The 15,528-nt window shown below is 42.9% G+C and overlaps 1 protein-coding gene across 2 annotated transcripts in view; it reads right to left on the bottom strand.

The window, feature by feature from the left end:
- RET (ret proto-oncogene) overlaps window positions 1–15,528 on the bottom strand; it is a 324,186-nt gene that overhangs the window by 60,428 nt on the left and 248,230 nt on the right. For both annotated transcript variants that reach the window (XM_029609477.1, XM_029609476.1), the window contains 3 exons: window positions 14,806–15,062; window positions 11,346–11,493; window positions 3,229–3,336 (listed from right to left, as the gene is read on the bottom strand). In XM_029609477.1, the coding sequence (XP_029465337.1) occupies window positions 3,229–3,336; window positions 11,346–11,493; window positions 14,806–15,062 (513 nt within the window). The remainder of the gene's footprint in view (window positions 1–3,228; window positions 3,337–11,345; window positions 11,494–14,805; window positions 15,063–15,528) is intronic.

The raw sequence follows: 15,528 nt of genomic DNA on the forward strand, positions 1-15,528 counted from the left end.
CTCTCCTCAAGTTTTCTCTTGGCCTGCTTTAATAGCATTTTACATCTAACTTGCTAGTGACTATTTTGCTCATTGGGTCTTGCTTTCCTTTTTAAAAAAAATGCCTTTTGGGCTTTAATAGCCTCTTTCACAACACCATCTAGCCAGTGAGATAGATGTTTTCTCTTATTTTGACCTTTTTAAATTTCTGTAATACATTTTATCTTGTCTTTCAAGATAATACTTTTAAACAGTATCCATACCGCATGCAAACTTAACCCCTGTAACTGTTACAGAGAAACATAGAAATGACGGCAGAAGAAGAAGACCAAAAGGCCCATCCAGTCTGCCCAGCAAGTTTCACACTTTTTTTTTTCTCATACTTATCTGTTGCTCTTGGCTCTAAGTAACCTTTTGGATCTATTTCCCTTCCACCCCCACCATTAATGTAGAGAGCAGTGTTGGAACTGCATCTAAGTGAAATATCTAGCTTAATTAGTTAGGGGTAGTAACCGCCACAATAAGCAAGCTACACCCATGCTTATTTGTTTACCCAGACTATGTAATTCAGTCCTTGTTGGTTGTCTGTATATAGATCCACTTTTCTTCATTCCCCCTTCCGTTGAAGCAGAGAGCTATGCTGAATATGCATTGAAAGTGAAGTATCAGACTTTCTCCCCTGCCGTTGAAGCAGAGAGCTATGCTGGATATGCGTGAAGTATCAGTCTTTCTCCCCTGCCATTGAAGCAGAGAGCTATGCTAGAAATGCATTGAAAGTGAAGTATCAGACTTTCTCCCCTGCCGTTGAAACAGATAGCTGTGCTGGATATGTGTGAAGTATCAGTCTTTCTCCCCTGCCATTGAAGCAGAGATCTATGCTGGATAGTTTCCTTCTAACAAATCTCCTCATTTTATCATTGTCACCCTTTTTAATGTTACCACAGTAGTTTTATTTATTTATCTCAAATTTGACAGCATTGTGGTTACTATTACCAAGCAACTCCACTACTATTACCCTTGGCATCAAATCCTGCATTCCACTTAGAACTAGATCTAAAGTAGCATCCCCCACTTATTGCTTCTACAACCAATGTCTCCATGAAATAATCTTTTATGGCATCTAGGAACTTAATATGGCCTGATAAAACATTCATCCAGATATACTTAGGTAATTGAAATCTCCCATTATTATTGAGGTTGATATTCAGCACTACTTTGCCCTAGGTAGTGAGAGCTGCTGCTTTAGGAGTCTTTGCCTTCAGCCTTGCCATGCCTTATCTTCAGCTTTGCCCAGCCTGGTCTTGCTTTTTGTCTTCAACCTTGCCTCTTTGTCCTCAGCCTGCCTTTCCCTCTTCATCTCCAGCTTTGCCTTACTTTCCCCCTCAGATTAATCTTTGACCATCTTGTTTGCTGCCTGCCTTGACTATAGCGTGTGACCTGACCTTCCTTGCTTGCTGCCAGCCCCAATCCCAGCCTGACTATGGAACCTCTCTTCATCTTTCTTCAGAAACTATCTCCAAAGACCTGCTGACCCCCAGAACCCGAAGACTCAACCTGCCATCCAGTGCTCCTACCATGTGACAGGGGCCGGCCAATGGCACAGATACCCTGTCACATGGTAAGGGCAAAGGGCCATCGGCCCTGGTGGTCCAGCGGGGTCCCGCAAGCGATTTCTCCCTCCGGCAATGGATGGCCGGCGCCATCTTGTGCTCCTACTATGTGACAGGGGCTGACCAATGGCACTGGTAGCCCCTGTGACATAGTGAGGGCAAAGGCTATTGGCGCCATTTTGATGCAAGGCAGGCCCAACAGCCCGACATCACGGAGGGAGAAATCGCTCACGGGACCCCGCTGGACCACCAGGGATGTTAGTAAGTCTTGGGGAGGGATTGGGATGGTTGGGGGGGGGGGTTGTATTTAATGTATTATAGTAAATTTTAATGCTTGGGGTGGGTTTTTTTGAGCTTCGTTTTCCCGCATTGTTTTTTGGGTCCGTTTCGTTTTTCCCCGCTTAGTTTTTGTTTGTTTTTCCAAAAAACTAACCGAGGAAAAATGAACTTTACCCCGAAGCGTCCGACTCAAAAAACAACACAGTAGAAACAAACAAAGCTCATCTCTACTGACAAGTGACCAATTGGTAATAAGTGAAGGAGTGAATAAATTAATATTAAGTGACCTACACTTTACTATTGATTTATATACTCCGGTGCTGGTAGTCAGGTTGGGAGAATGGATGCTGAATTTATCAGCTTCCATTTTCCTAACCTGTGCATGTGCGCTGGTTAAGAAAACAAATGCTGATAAATTCAGCATCCGTTTTCTTAACCGGTGGACAGCCGCCGACAGTGGACCTCTCTCGGGCGCACGCTGTCAAGGAGGCGCTAAGGGCGCTCGATTGCCCCTAGCGCCTCCTCGACAGCACAAACCCTAATTTAAATATTGCATCGCTCCCCCAGGAGAGGTGCCTGGGGGCGCATTAGGAAAGTGTGTGCTGAACACTGAGCACCCGCTTTCAGTCCAACCTTTTTTGCATCGGCCCCATAGGTATGCAGCCTTAGATGACTTTATGCAATTTAAAGCCAGTGTAACTGCAGTTTCCTCACTGAACTGATGAAAAAAAGATCAGTCTCAAAAGCTAGTCACAGATGTATTAAGTTAGTTCAATAAAAAGTATCACCCATTCCTTCTTTATTCACACTTAATTCTGTTTACATCCAAGTGGAGTAACATGGCAACCACAGTCTTTGTTTGTCTTTGTGTTGTTTTAGACTGGAAATTACACAAAATGAAACATCAAATGTTGGTGTTTTTTTCAATACCTTTTTAAATGGCTGAATATCCCTAGTGTGTCCCCTACCATGTGCTGTCCTCAATTGTAACTAAAATCAGTTCAAAAGGCCTCCAGGGTCTGATATAAAAAGCATTCTTGCCATGGAACAAACTGGGAGAAAACCTTTAGTATATCTGGACCTTAAATTTTCTTATGCAAAAACTCATTGACCCCCAGATGATTTGTGAATCACAAGCATAAGCTAGGACTGTGAAATTAAAGATAAGTGGTAGATCCCTAGTCAGTGGATTCACAGATCAATTCCAGGCACAATCCTCTCCATGGGAGAATGCTTATTCTCTTCCATGCATTTCTGCACTACAGATTGAACAGGCATTCCTTTTTCCAATTGCCATGACATTATAAACGTAACTGTTTTATGTACTGACCTAATGTTTTAACGAGCTAGCGAAACTTACCATCCTGACTGCAGGCTCCATAAAGTTTGATGACATGGGGATGGTTGACCTGTTTCAGGAGGTTGAACTCTGAAAGAAGATCCCGTAGTTCGCTCTGGGCTGCATTTTCTGTAGAAAATATTTGAAAAAAGAAAAGAAACCTGGGTAAAAGATTCCATATGACCCCTGTAATGTAAAATGCAATCAACTAAGCATCTCTTTTAGAGGAAAGAGCCTATTTTTAAAAGTGGCTCAGTGAATGGAAATTTTCAAACATTTTCAGTATTCATATATCATGGATGCATATCATGATTCCACGTTATAAAGCACTTCACTACACTTGGCCTGAAATATTAAATTGCTCATCTAATAGCATGTTTTGCGATAGCATACAATTAAATAACTTTGCATACCGCCCAACCTGCTGATGAATTTTCAAAACATTGTACACTGTGCACAAAAGTAACCAATACTCACATATTCAATATTTTATACAAATTACAAATATATGCATATGTTCACTTTTGTATACACATATATATATGTGTATGTAAAAAAGGGTTTTTTTTTAGGGCGGGGCTAACATTTACTATTTTAAAAGACATTTACATGCATATATTTTCTAACAATGTATTTTTGCATCTGCTAATTATCTGGTATAAGTGATATTAAACATGTTTATTGTGTAGTACTGACAGGTGAGATGTCTGGGTGGATTGGGGGGAGCTCAGGCTGAAGAATCAGGAAGGTCTCAATGCCCTGGAGAAGAACTGGGCAAACTGGTTGACTGATTGTTAAACTGGTTTATTTCCTCAACATGTACATGTTTCAAAATTGGCCGACTTACACATGTAAATTGGGACTTATGTAATAAGTCCTAGTTTAATTTTGTGCAGAAAATATATGCATGTATATACTTAAAATAGGCGGATAAAGTACGTGTGTTTAATCCATCAATACGTGGTTTCAATATATTGCATGTATATTGTGCGTATGCCTACATGCGGGTAATTGTTGCATGATATAATTCTATCTATTTTATAAAACATGTACATATTTATTTATTTATTTATTTAGACATTTTATATGCTGTCGTACCATTTATAGATCACAACGATTTACAAAGTGACATTCATAGTTGAAAACTTGTAACTCAAGAAACAAACAATGATTGGTTACAGTGGTACTATTCCTATAAGGCATTAATATCTAACTAGTGATTTTTCTATTACATATCATATGTTTGTATTATAAAATACTATAGCAAATATGCATGCGACCACATACATGTATAGATGTTGCTGCGTGCAGATGTTTGCAAGTTATCCTTCCTATTAGTAAGGATGTGCTATTGTCTGAAGCAAACAAAAAAGGTCAATCCATACCAACTGTCTGCAATAATTATTCCTAGTTAGCTAAAATTGTGCCTACTAGAGCCAATGAACATTAATGAATAAGCCAGAAAAAAAATGTACGGTGACCATAAGTATCCAAACAGAGTTTCAGATTTCCATATAAAAAATAATGGGATTGCGACTGAAGTTATGCAACTGAATTTCATGTTACAAGGAGCATGATTTGAGAACTGTGTTTTTGAGTTTAAGGTTGCAGCAAAGTACTGATATGCAACTGTCTTTAAGATAAACCTTCTTTTGTTTCACATATATACCATATATATACGTAATATATGTAATTTAATGGGATTGATGATTGATATTCTTTATATAGAAGTCTGAGACTCCATTTGGACACTGAAAGTCCCCATACTACATTATTTATTTGTGTTACAATAATGCAGCTTGCTTTTTATGAGGCAAGCAACATTATGCTGATGATATTCAGATTGGGGTACATTTTCAAAAACAGCGCACCACGCGCGAACAAATGTAAGCTGCATTTTATAAGATACGCGCGTAGCCGTGCGTATCTTATAAAATCCAGGGTCGGCGCGCGCAAGGGGGTGCACATTTATGCAACCTGCGAGCACCGAGCCCGGCGCGCGCTGCCTGTTCCCTCCGAGGCCACTCCCAAAACGCCCCCGGGCTGGCACTACACCCCCGACATGCCCCCTGGAACGCCCCAAATGTCGCGTCGGCCCCGACACAACCTCTGACATGCCCCCCCCCACAGAAAGCAACGGGACTATGCGTGTCCCGGGGCTTGCGCGTGCCGCCGAGCCTATGCAAAATAGGCTCGGCGCGCGCAGGGGGGGTTTTAAAGGATTACGCGCATAACTTATGCGCGTACCCCTTTTAAAATCTACCCCTAGGTGTGGGCTTGATCATTAGAAAGCCATGAGCAAATTAAATTTTGATTACAGTATAATAAACCTCCCATTCCAAAATAGCGCTAACTGCAAACATTTCACCAGGTTCTAAAACACCAGTACACCTTTAATTAAGAAAACAGAACAAGCCAAGCTACCATAGATCCCTACATAGAAATGACATTTTAGCAAAATACTTAACCTCAGTCACAAATGCGGAACTAAGACAGACCCTCACCAAATACAAAATAAAGTGACTATAATGGAAACATGCGGACAAAAACTGAACTAGAAATCACAAGACGTCAGACTCAGTATATAGTGCACCAATGGAAAAATAGAAACATTATCATTCCTTAGAAAACACATCAAACAATAAAATCAAGAAATATAAAGTATCAATCATAATAATAAAACCATACTAATAATTATATTTCAAAACAGCTGATGAACAGAACATCCAATAATTAAAAACTCATATATATATATATATATGTTTTTTTATTTCCCAAACACCAATAAAATATTTCAATACATCATCAAGAATAAACACCCAATTAATTAAAATAAAAAAGGATAATAAAAAAAATCACTCACTCTCCATGCCTGGGAATTTTTAACTTCCAGTCACTCTGAGATTGTTATGGATTAGGGAAGGGAGGTGCCAAAACTTTCTCCTATCTCATATACAGTCACACACCTTCATCCTCATGCTCACTCAGATATAGACAAACGCTCTTTCAAAACTCACACATACTCAAAAACACTTACATGCTGGCTCTCTCCATTTCTCTCAGGCATAAACACTCCCACTCACCCATACCATAGATAGGCTCCCTCTCTCTCAGGCACACATGCTTACCCACATTAGGGGTGTGCATTCGTTTTGAACGCATATGTAAAATGCAACTTACCGTATTTTCCGGCGTATAAGACGACTGGGCGTATAAGACGACCCCCCCCCCCTTTTTTATACATATTTTAAGAAAAAAAATAATTTTACACTCAAACAGGAGCAACCCTATCTATGAAAAGGCAACACTACAAATACCGTATATCAGGCCCTAAAAACCAATATACCTCTTATTAGGAAAACAGAACTAGCAAGCAGCTATAGATCCCCACACATAAATAATTGTAAAACTATACTAATAAGCAGAATAAATGTTTCAAAACAGCTATGAACAGAATAACATCCAACAATTAAAAACTCATAAAAACTATTAAACATTCTCCAAACACCAATAAAATATTTCAAAAAAGCAGATACATCACATAATATTAAATAATTAAAATGGCAGTCAATCAAGAAAAATAAACTTAAAAAGCCACCTTTCCTTACCCCCTCCAGCAGCTCTCCTATTCCTCTTCCTCTTCCTTAGGGCCCATGTCTCTCACACACACACACCATACTAGTCATGCCCCCATGACCAGTTTCTGTCTCTCACACACCAATCATTTCCCAAACAGTCTTTGACACACACACCAGATACCTTCCTGAACAGTTTCTCTCATGCCATACACACACACACAGGCTTCCCACTCCCGTGTTCTGCTTACCGTACATATACGGGCTTCTCACTCTCATAATCACTTTCTCTGTCTCACACACACACACCAGTCTCTCTCTCATTTCCATGCTCACTCTCCACGTGCACAGGCTTCTCATTCCCTGAATCACATTCTTTCTCTCACATTCACACACACCAGTCTCTTTCTCTCACACACACCGTCACCTTATCAACCAGTCTCTCTCTCATGCACGCGCACACACACACACACAGCCAGCCCTCCCGCTCCCATGCTCTCTCTCACATAATCAGGCTTCTTACTCCCATGCTTTCTCACATACCCAGATTTCTCACTTCCATGCTTTTTCTCTCTCTCACACTCACATACACATCAGTCATCTCTCTGAGCAGTCACTTTTATTGTCTCTCACACACGAGCTCGCTGACCAGTTTCTCTCAATCACACACATGCTCTCAATCAAATGCATTCTCTCACTTACACACAGGCTGGCTGCTTCTCTCTCTCTCACTTCCACTCCCCCCCCCCCCCCCAAATAGTAGCTGCAGCAGCCTCCTCCTCCAGCCCCCGCAGGCCAAGAAAGAAGAAACCCATCGGCCGCGGGAGGCTCATGCTGCTGTCTCCTTTCCCGATTACCAGCTCCTTCGACTGCTCGGGGCCGTTCCTGCTGTCACCACTGCTATTTTTTCACGCGGCACGGCTCTTTCTTCCCGCGCATCACTTCCTGTTCCGGTTCAAAGGGGGGGGGGGGCGGGAAGAAGAAAAGGCCAGCCGCGGATGCCACAGCTTTTTTTTTTTTTTTTTTGCACCGCTGCCGTTCCCGCTGGGCTTGAACGTGCTGATAGCCCAGCGGCAACGGCAGTGCGGTGCACGGGAAGGAGAAAGCCGTGCCAAATGAAAAAATTGCAGCGGCGATAGCAGGAACGGCCCCGAGCAGTCGAAGGAGCTGGTAATCGGGAAAGGAGACAGCAGCATGAGCCTCCCGCGGCCGATGGGTTTCTTCTTTCTTGGCCTGCGGGGGCTGGAGGAGGAAGCTGCTGCAGCTACTATTTGTGCTCGGGGGGGGGGGGGGGTGAGGGGGTGAGAGAGAGAGAGAGAGACAGCCAGCCAGCCAGCCTGTGTGTAAGTGAGAGAATGCATTTGATTGAGAGCATGTGTGTGTGATTGAGAGAAACTGGTAAGAGAGCAGGTGTGCCCTATAAGACGATACCCGGCGTATAAGACGACCCCCGACTTTTGAGAAGATTTTCTTGGGTTAAAAAGTCGTCTTATACGCCGGAAAATACGGTATATTTTTAAAAGAGAAAAAAAAGGTTTGAGGAGAAACGCATCGCGTTGAACCTAAATAAACACTTAAACCCCCCACCCTCCTGACCCCCCCAAGACTTACCAAAACTCTCTGGTGGTCCAGCGGGGAGTCAGGAAGCCATCCCTGTATTCCTTTGCGAGGAGCACGTGACGTCGGCGTCACGTCGGAGTGACGCGGACGTCACGTGCTCCTCCGCGCCTCCGCTCCCGGACCCCCGTTGGACCCAACCGGAAATTTTGGCCAGCTTGGGGGGGTCAGGAGGCCCCCCCAAGCTGGCCAAAAGTTCCGGTTGGGTCCAACAGGGGTCCCGGAGCGACCTCCTGCCACATGACCTACCTGTCACGTGGTAGGAGTACAAGATGGCGCCGGTGACCATGTGACAGGGGCTGACCAATGGCACGGCAGCCCCTGTGACACAGGCTATCGGCGCCATGAGGAAATCGCAGACGAGTGCAGGGATGGCTTCCTAACTCCCCGCTGGACCACCATGGAGTTTTGGTAAGTCTTGGGGGGGGATTAAGGTGGGTGAGGGGTTTAAATGTTTATTTAGGGAACCGGTGAACGTATGGATAGACCCTCAACTTATGGAATTATCCATATGTCCATATTGAATGAAATCGACCCTCAACTTCAACTTATCAACTTATCAACGAAAACTTTTTGTCTGCACATCCCTAACCCACATACACACTCATGTATACATTTCCTCTCTCTTAGCACACATGTCAGACATTACAATATTACTTACACATGCTGATACACTCCCTTTCTCTCTCAGAGGCACACATGCTTATACATACACACATGCTTACACATATACACGCTTCCTCTCTATCAGCACACATATTTAGACACTTGCTTCCTCTCTCTTAGGCACACATGCTTATATATCACAAACACATACTCCCTCTCTAGCAGCAGGATAGGACTGATACCTTGCTAAAGTGGGGCCTCCTTTAGTTGGGCTGCCAGGCAGGATGCACTCCTTCGACAACTGTGGTGCCTCCTCCATTTTGGCTGCCTGGCAAACTTCCTCTATTTGGGCTGCCAGGCAGGATACGATCCCCCAGAGATTGCGGGCCTCTTCTTGCCTTTGACTGCAGTGAGATGAGCTCCACCATGGCCCTGCTGGTCTTACTGCACACCGGGGGGGGGGGGGGGGAGGGGAGCAAGCTATGCACAGCAGCACACGGACAATTTGCTGGCAGCCATGAGTCTACTTCAGTTGGGTCACCTGGTGGAATGGGATTCCCCAGCGGCCATGAGCTAATGATTGTAATACAAAATAAAGATCCCTGGGTGCCCCCTAAAGCCTGGTGCTCTGGGACCTTGGCCCCCCTGATAGCCCGCCTCGGTATGCTACTGTGAATTGGAACTGGAATTGGTCCCGATTCCGGGTTCGGGGACTATCGGGAAATTTTTTGCGTGCAGTCCGATTGGTTTATTTTTTATTGGCTGCGCCCAAGCTGATAAACACAAAACCCACCCCGACCCTTTAAAACACATCCTTTAGCTTCCCCCACCTTCCCAAACCCCCCCAAACTTTTTAAAAGTACCTGGTGGTCCAGTGGGGGTCCCGGGAGCGATCTCCCGCTTTCGGACCATCGGCTGCCACTAATCAAAATGGCGCCGATGGCCCTTTGCCCTTACCATGTCACAGGGGCTATTGGTGCCATTGGCCGGCCCCTGTCACATGGTAGGAGCATTGGATGGCCCGAGATCGCTCCCGGGACCCTTACTGGACCACCAGGTACTTTAAAAAAAGTTTTTGGGGGGTCGGGAGGGTGGGGGATGCTAAAAGATGTGTTTTAAAGGGTCGGGGTGGGTTTAGGGGTTGTTTTTGTGTGCCATTTTCCCGCCCTCCCCCAAAACGATAAGAGAACCCCATGAACAATTTCGTGGGGTTTTCCTATCGGTTTCAGGGAGCCCCCAATTTCTGACGAGTTTGAAAATATTGTACAATATTTTCAATCTTCAGAAAAACGATTCACATCCTATTTCTACTGGTTCCACCCCCTTTATCATTTTGGTCACCCTTCTCTGTATCTTCACCAGTGCATCTGTATGTCTTCTGAGATGCGGCAATCAGAACTGAACACAGTACTCAAGGTGTGGTCTCACTATGGAGTGATACAGAAGCATTATGACATTATCCATTTTATTCACTATTCCCTTCCTAATAATTCCTAACATCTTTCTCACTGATGCAATCCAAAGACATGCAACTTAAAGCAACAGGACTGGCACATTCTGCTTAGCTTCACTGGCACTCTAAAGGGCGGATTTTAAAAGAGTTGCGCGCGTAACACTTAAAAAAAAAAACCTGTGCACGCCGAGCGGGGCCGCGGGCATGGCCAAGTGCCCCGACACAGCAGCCTGTGTCGGGGCCTGCCAAGCCGGTTGACAGCGGGCGCACACAAGTTACGCCAGCCAGAGGTAGGGCAGGGGGGTGGGGGTGGGGGTGGGAACAAAAAAAAGTTCACTCCAAGGCCGCTCCGATTTCTGAACAGCCTTGGAGGGAATGGGGAAAGCCATCGGGCCTCCCCTAGGGCTCGGCGCACGCAAGGTGCACATGTGTGCACCCCCTTGTGCACACTGACCCCAGCTTTTATAACATGTGCGTGGCAGCATGCGCACGTTATAATATCGGGTGTACATTTGTGCGCGCCAGGTAGAAAGCACAAATGTACCCCCCCCCCCGTGCGTAAGTTTTAAAATATGCCCCTAAATTTATCATAAAAATGTCAGACATTACAATATTTCTTACCAATACCCTTCCTTGCAATTCATAACAAAATCAAGGTAAAACCCAGGACTGAAAGCTAAAACATGCTAGGTACTGTTAAAATAATGTAAAAATGAGAACCTGATATCTTTCTTTGTTAATATTTCTTTTTTCCATTATGCTGACCCATTATAGTCCCATCAGATAAAGGGCCAAGGAGGTTATAAATAGCTTTAGTCACCTTGGTCGGGCAAATTTGCAAGCCTGAAAAAAATGTTGTGAAAAAATAGACATATGTAGGGAATTACCTTTGAGCATTTTTACTGCTACTGTAGTATAGCCTGCTTTCCCCTTAAGTCTGAAAGCCGTTGCTTTGACAACCTTTCCAAACTCCCCTTCTCCTAGAGTTTTGCCAAGAACTAGGTTCTTTCGAGGGAATTCCCACTTGGGGTCCTCCTATTCAACAACAGAAAAACAAGTAGTCCAATCAGCTGTAATAACAAGAAATAGGCCTGTTAGAATTCGACAAATCATTACTATTATTTACAGCGATAGTCTGTCAGGGAAGGGCTCAATATCACAAGGACACTCTCCCACACCCCCGTCATATTTGAACCGTCCCATGATAAAGTATCGTGGCTTATTAAATCTCCCTGTCAGCCGGATATTTCTGAACTCTTTTTTTTTTTTTAAATCAAAAGTATGCACATAAATCCAAACTTCCCCTCCCCCCCCCGAAATGTCTTAAAAAGTATTCGTGAATTGGTTTTGTGCATACTTTTATAATCACAAACCCCTGGCAATTTTATATCAAGCCATTTATATCAAGCCATTTATGCACCTAAAACTGTGTTTTATGCATGTAAATGGCTTTGAAAATACCCCCCATTATTAAAAGAATGGAGAAATCCATCGGCATGATATCATTTTACACAAGCAAATTACAACTGATAAAATGTATCAGGTTACCAGAGGATCAGCCATGCTTCCCCTTAATCATGTTCATTCACACCCTGCATTACCACCTTTAATCACATTTATATCACCATCTGACATAAAGACAAAACATGTTCTGTGACAAGGCAAAATCAAATTTGGCTAGAAGTATATTTCTAATCTGTAGACAACGATATACCCGCTACCTCATGTTTTAATAAACGTATTAAAGGCTTGAGTTAATTTCAGCCCAGAATGACACTTTTGATTTGAAGATTTTTTTAATACTAATTCTCTCCACAGTGTTACATTTGGAGGCATTTCTTTCCATTTAGCGGCTAATATTAAAATATATCCGGCTATGTAAGTTAGCCGGATAAGTCTTATACGACTAACTTACTTGGAATATTCAGTGGCACGGCAATGCTGCTGAGCTGAATATATCTGGATAAGTATTAAAAGGTAGCCAAATAAGCTTATCCAGCTAACTTTAGATCTGCTAAGGGCCAGGTCTAACTTATCTGGTTAATTTAACTTGATAAGGCTCAATATCGATACTTATCCAGCTAACAACCATATAGGTAGTGTTGCCCAGTTATGCCCACTCCCCGTCTATTGACTATACGGCTGTATATTCAGCAGCAGCCACTTAGCCAGATAAGTCCAATTGATCTGGTTAAGTAGCGTTTGAATATCTACCCCTTAATGAACAGACTTTTCCTTGCAGTGAATAGGGAATTATTGATAATTGAAACACATCTGTTTATCTTCTCCTTAATGTATTATATCCCTAATGTATCTTTATTTCCATCTGGTGAAATCTAAAATTTGCTCCAAGTGTTTGAATACTTGTTTCCATAAGGTTTGAATTATACTATAGTAATACAAGTTATAAATATTCCTGCATTTGTAAGATTTCGATTTAATACCAATGTCTGAATGAGTAATACCCTTTTTAAATGCTAACTTTGTATTTTTATATTCTATATGCATAATTTTCAATTGGATTTCTTTCATACGTGTATCCTTGGGTATTTGATATACTTTATTAAAGAATAATGTAAGAACTTCTCTGATTCCTCAATTTTTAAGTTTTATTTAGAATATTTAGAATATTTTCCTCCCATTTTCCACAATAAAAGTTATATAGGGATGATATCACAATCTTGGTCTTTGGCATCTACTCAAAGGAAAAAGCAAAGGTCTGATTTATAATAATAACAGGAGACTTGGAAAACAAGAGGTCCATATTCAGTCACTGCGTGTCTCTGCTAGTTAGCCAGTCATACTTAACTGTTTAACTAATGCTGTATATTCAGCAGTGCAGCCATATCGCTGAATGTACTTGGCCATCTTAAAGTTAGCCAGTTATGTAGAACCAACTAACTTTAGGACAGCTCTTTGGCCTGACCAGAGTTGGCCAGATAAATCAGTCAGCTAACTCTGAATATCAAGTTAGCCAGTTAATTTATCTGGCCAACTCGACTCCTCCCCAATCTGCCCATTCCCCACCCCTGTCTCGGCTGGCTGAAAACGTAGCCAGCTAAAACAGAGGTGGTGCCCGCTGACTGTAGCTGGATATTCAGCAGTGCCATTTAGCCAGCTAAGTGCCATTTTGACTATTGGGCTCCCTATTTGACACATCAGAGCCTATGCAATAAATTTGACATGCATGGTAAGGCTTTCTGGGCATGCTGAAAATAGCATGCTATGCAGGAAGTACTTAGTGCTTTCTCACTGGATATGGGACATGTGGAAACAGATTTACTGTGATAGTGCAGCAACCATCATAGTGCACTGGGTTCCAGGAAATCTCTGCACATGTGATTATATCTCTCTGCACATAGAAGCTTTTTTGCTCTAACGGGTTATCAGATACATTTTCTGGAACCCAGTGCACTATGATGGTTGCTGTAAATCTGTTTCCACATGTCCCCATATCCAGTGAGAAATCAGTATGCGTGTATATGATTTTGTCTTTTCTCACTTCAAGAGATTTTTTTTCCAAATTTAGGAAGTACTTAGTGAGCATGAAAAAATGGTCCTAAAAGATGTTTGCGTGGGCATGCAAAAAATAGCAAAAAAGACTGCACATGACAATTAAGGAACCTAAAATGCAAATGAGGGCTATGTACACTCTTGTTAAACAAATTGGTATTCTCATACTCCATGCTATTTAACAACAGCTCACTAAATTAGGACCTGATGTTAATTAGTTACCATGCAAAGTAAGGCTTGAAATCCCACCTGCTGCAAGGCCTGAAGTGAATAGCCACTCAGCAGGAGGGATTTCTCCTTTCTAACCTTCATCCCATGACAAGACTAAGCCCTTTCTGGATCATCCCTCTTCCTTCCTCCCTGCCTCCCGTGGCCCCATCCAGGCCCCATCAGGACATCCTTCTCACTCCCTGCCTCCCATGGCAGAGGAAGGAATTCACTTGAGTCAGGTATCTCCAGATACACAACAATGGATGATAGGGCCCCCCAGGTCAAGCATCCCCTGCTTGAAAAAATAAATCTCTCCTCCAAGGTCCCTTCCTTGAGTCTAGCATCCTCTGCTCTGAAATGACCCCCCCCCCCAACCTGAGGCCCCAGGCATCACCCCACCCTGTGACCCCATAGCGTCCCTCTGGAAAGTGCACATTCTCCTCTGGAGGGTCCGGGGTATCTATGGGGAAGAAGAAAAGCAAAGTTCTCCTGCCTGTAGCACTGTTCTTTGCTGACAGGTGCATCTAGAGTTGCTTCACCATTTTTTACTATCAATAAAGAATGTAAATTTGAGTTATCTTAGTCAGTTCAAACCTGTGGAGGACATTAATGTAAATATCTTACTGGTATTTTAAATGTGTCTACTGAAACTTGGTTCTCCATCGAGTCTAACGAGGGTCGACGGACATTAGTTGAAGAGTAGCTGATGGGGTAGGACTGAGCTGGGCGTCGGAAAGTCATCTCTGCAGAAGCAATTGGGGGCTTTGGTGAATTCTTGTGGTATCGGTGGATAAAGTAGGAGGAAAGTAGCACTGAGATAATAAATGACAAAAGGACTGCCCCTGCAATTACTGTTTTGCAGACATCATCACATAGTGGCTCTGTGGGAGAAAAAGCAGGTATTTGTCAAATTTTATATATTTAAAGTACATTTTCCCTCTTTTAAATCATGCATGCAAGTGATTTATTCCCACATTTGAAAGGTCCCAGATCTGTCAGCGTTGTTTTGTAATGACAGATCTCCCCTAGTCCATCCCCATCCTTTCTGCTTTTCACAACCAAATTGTTGGCTGACGCTGAAATTCATCAGAGTTTCTTTCCAGCATTTCCTATCATTACAGAATCACTTCTCTGGACAATAAGAGTCCATTGTTTCCTCCTTGTTGTCCCCAAACTCTTCTCTTAGAGACTAATGTACTTGTATGACCAATCTCACAAAGTCAAGTTTGCATGCTAAAATTGCTTGTAGTGCATGATAAATGGGATAGTGCACACTATTTGTTCTATTAGCATGCAAAATTTAGCTAGCAGTTTCAAAAATAGTTGTTTTTCCTATGCAGTTAAGCT

This window comes from Rhinatrema bivittatum, chromosome 7 (genome assembly GCF_901001135.1).
Source record: "Rhinatrema bivittatum chromosome 7, aRhiBiv1.1, whole genome shotgun sequence".
Taxonomy (NCBI): Eukaryota; Metazoa; Chordata; class Amphibia; order Gymnophiona; family Rhinatrematidae; genus Rhinatrema; species Rhinatrema bivittatum.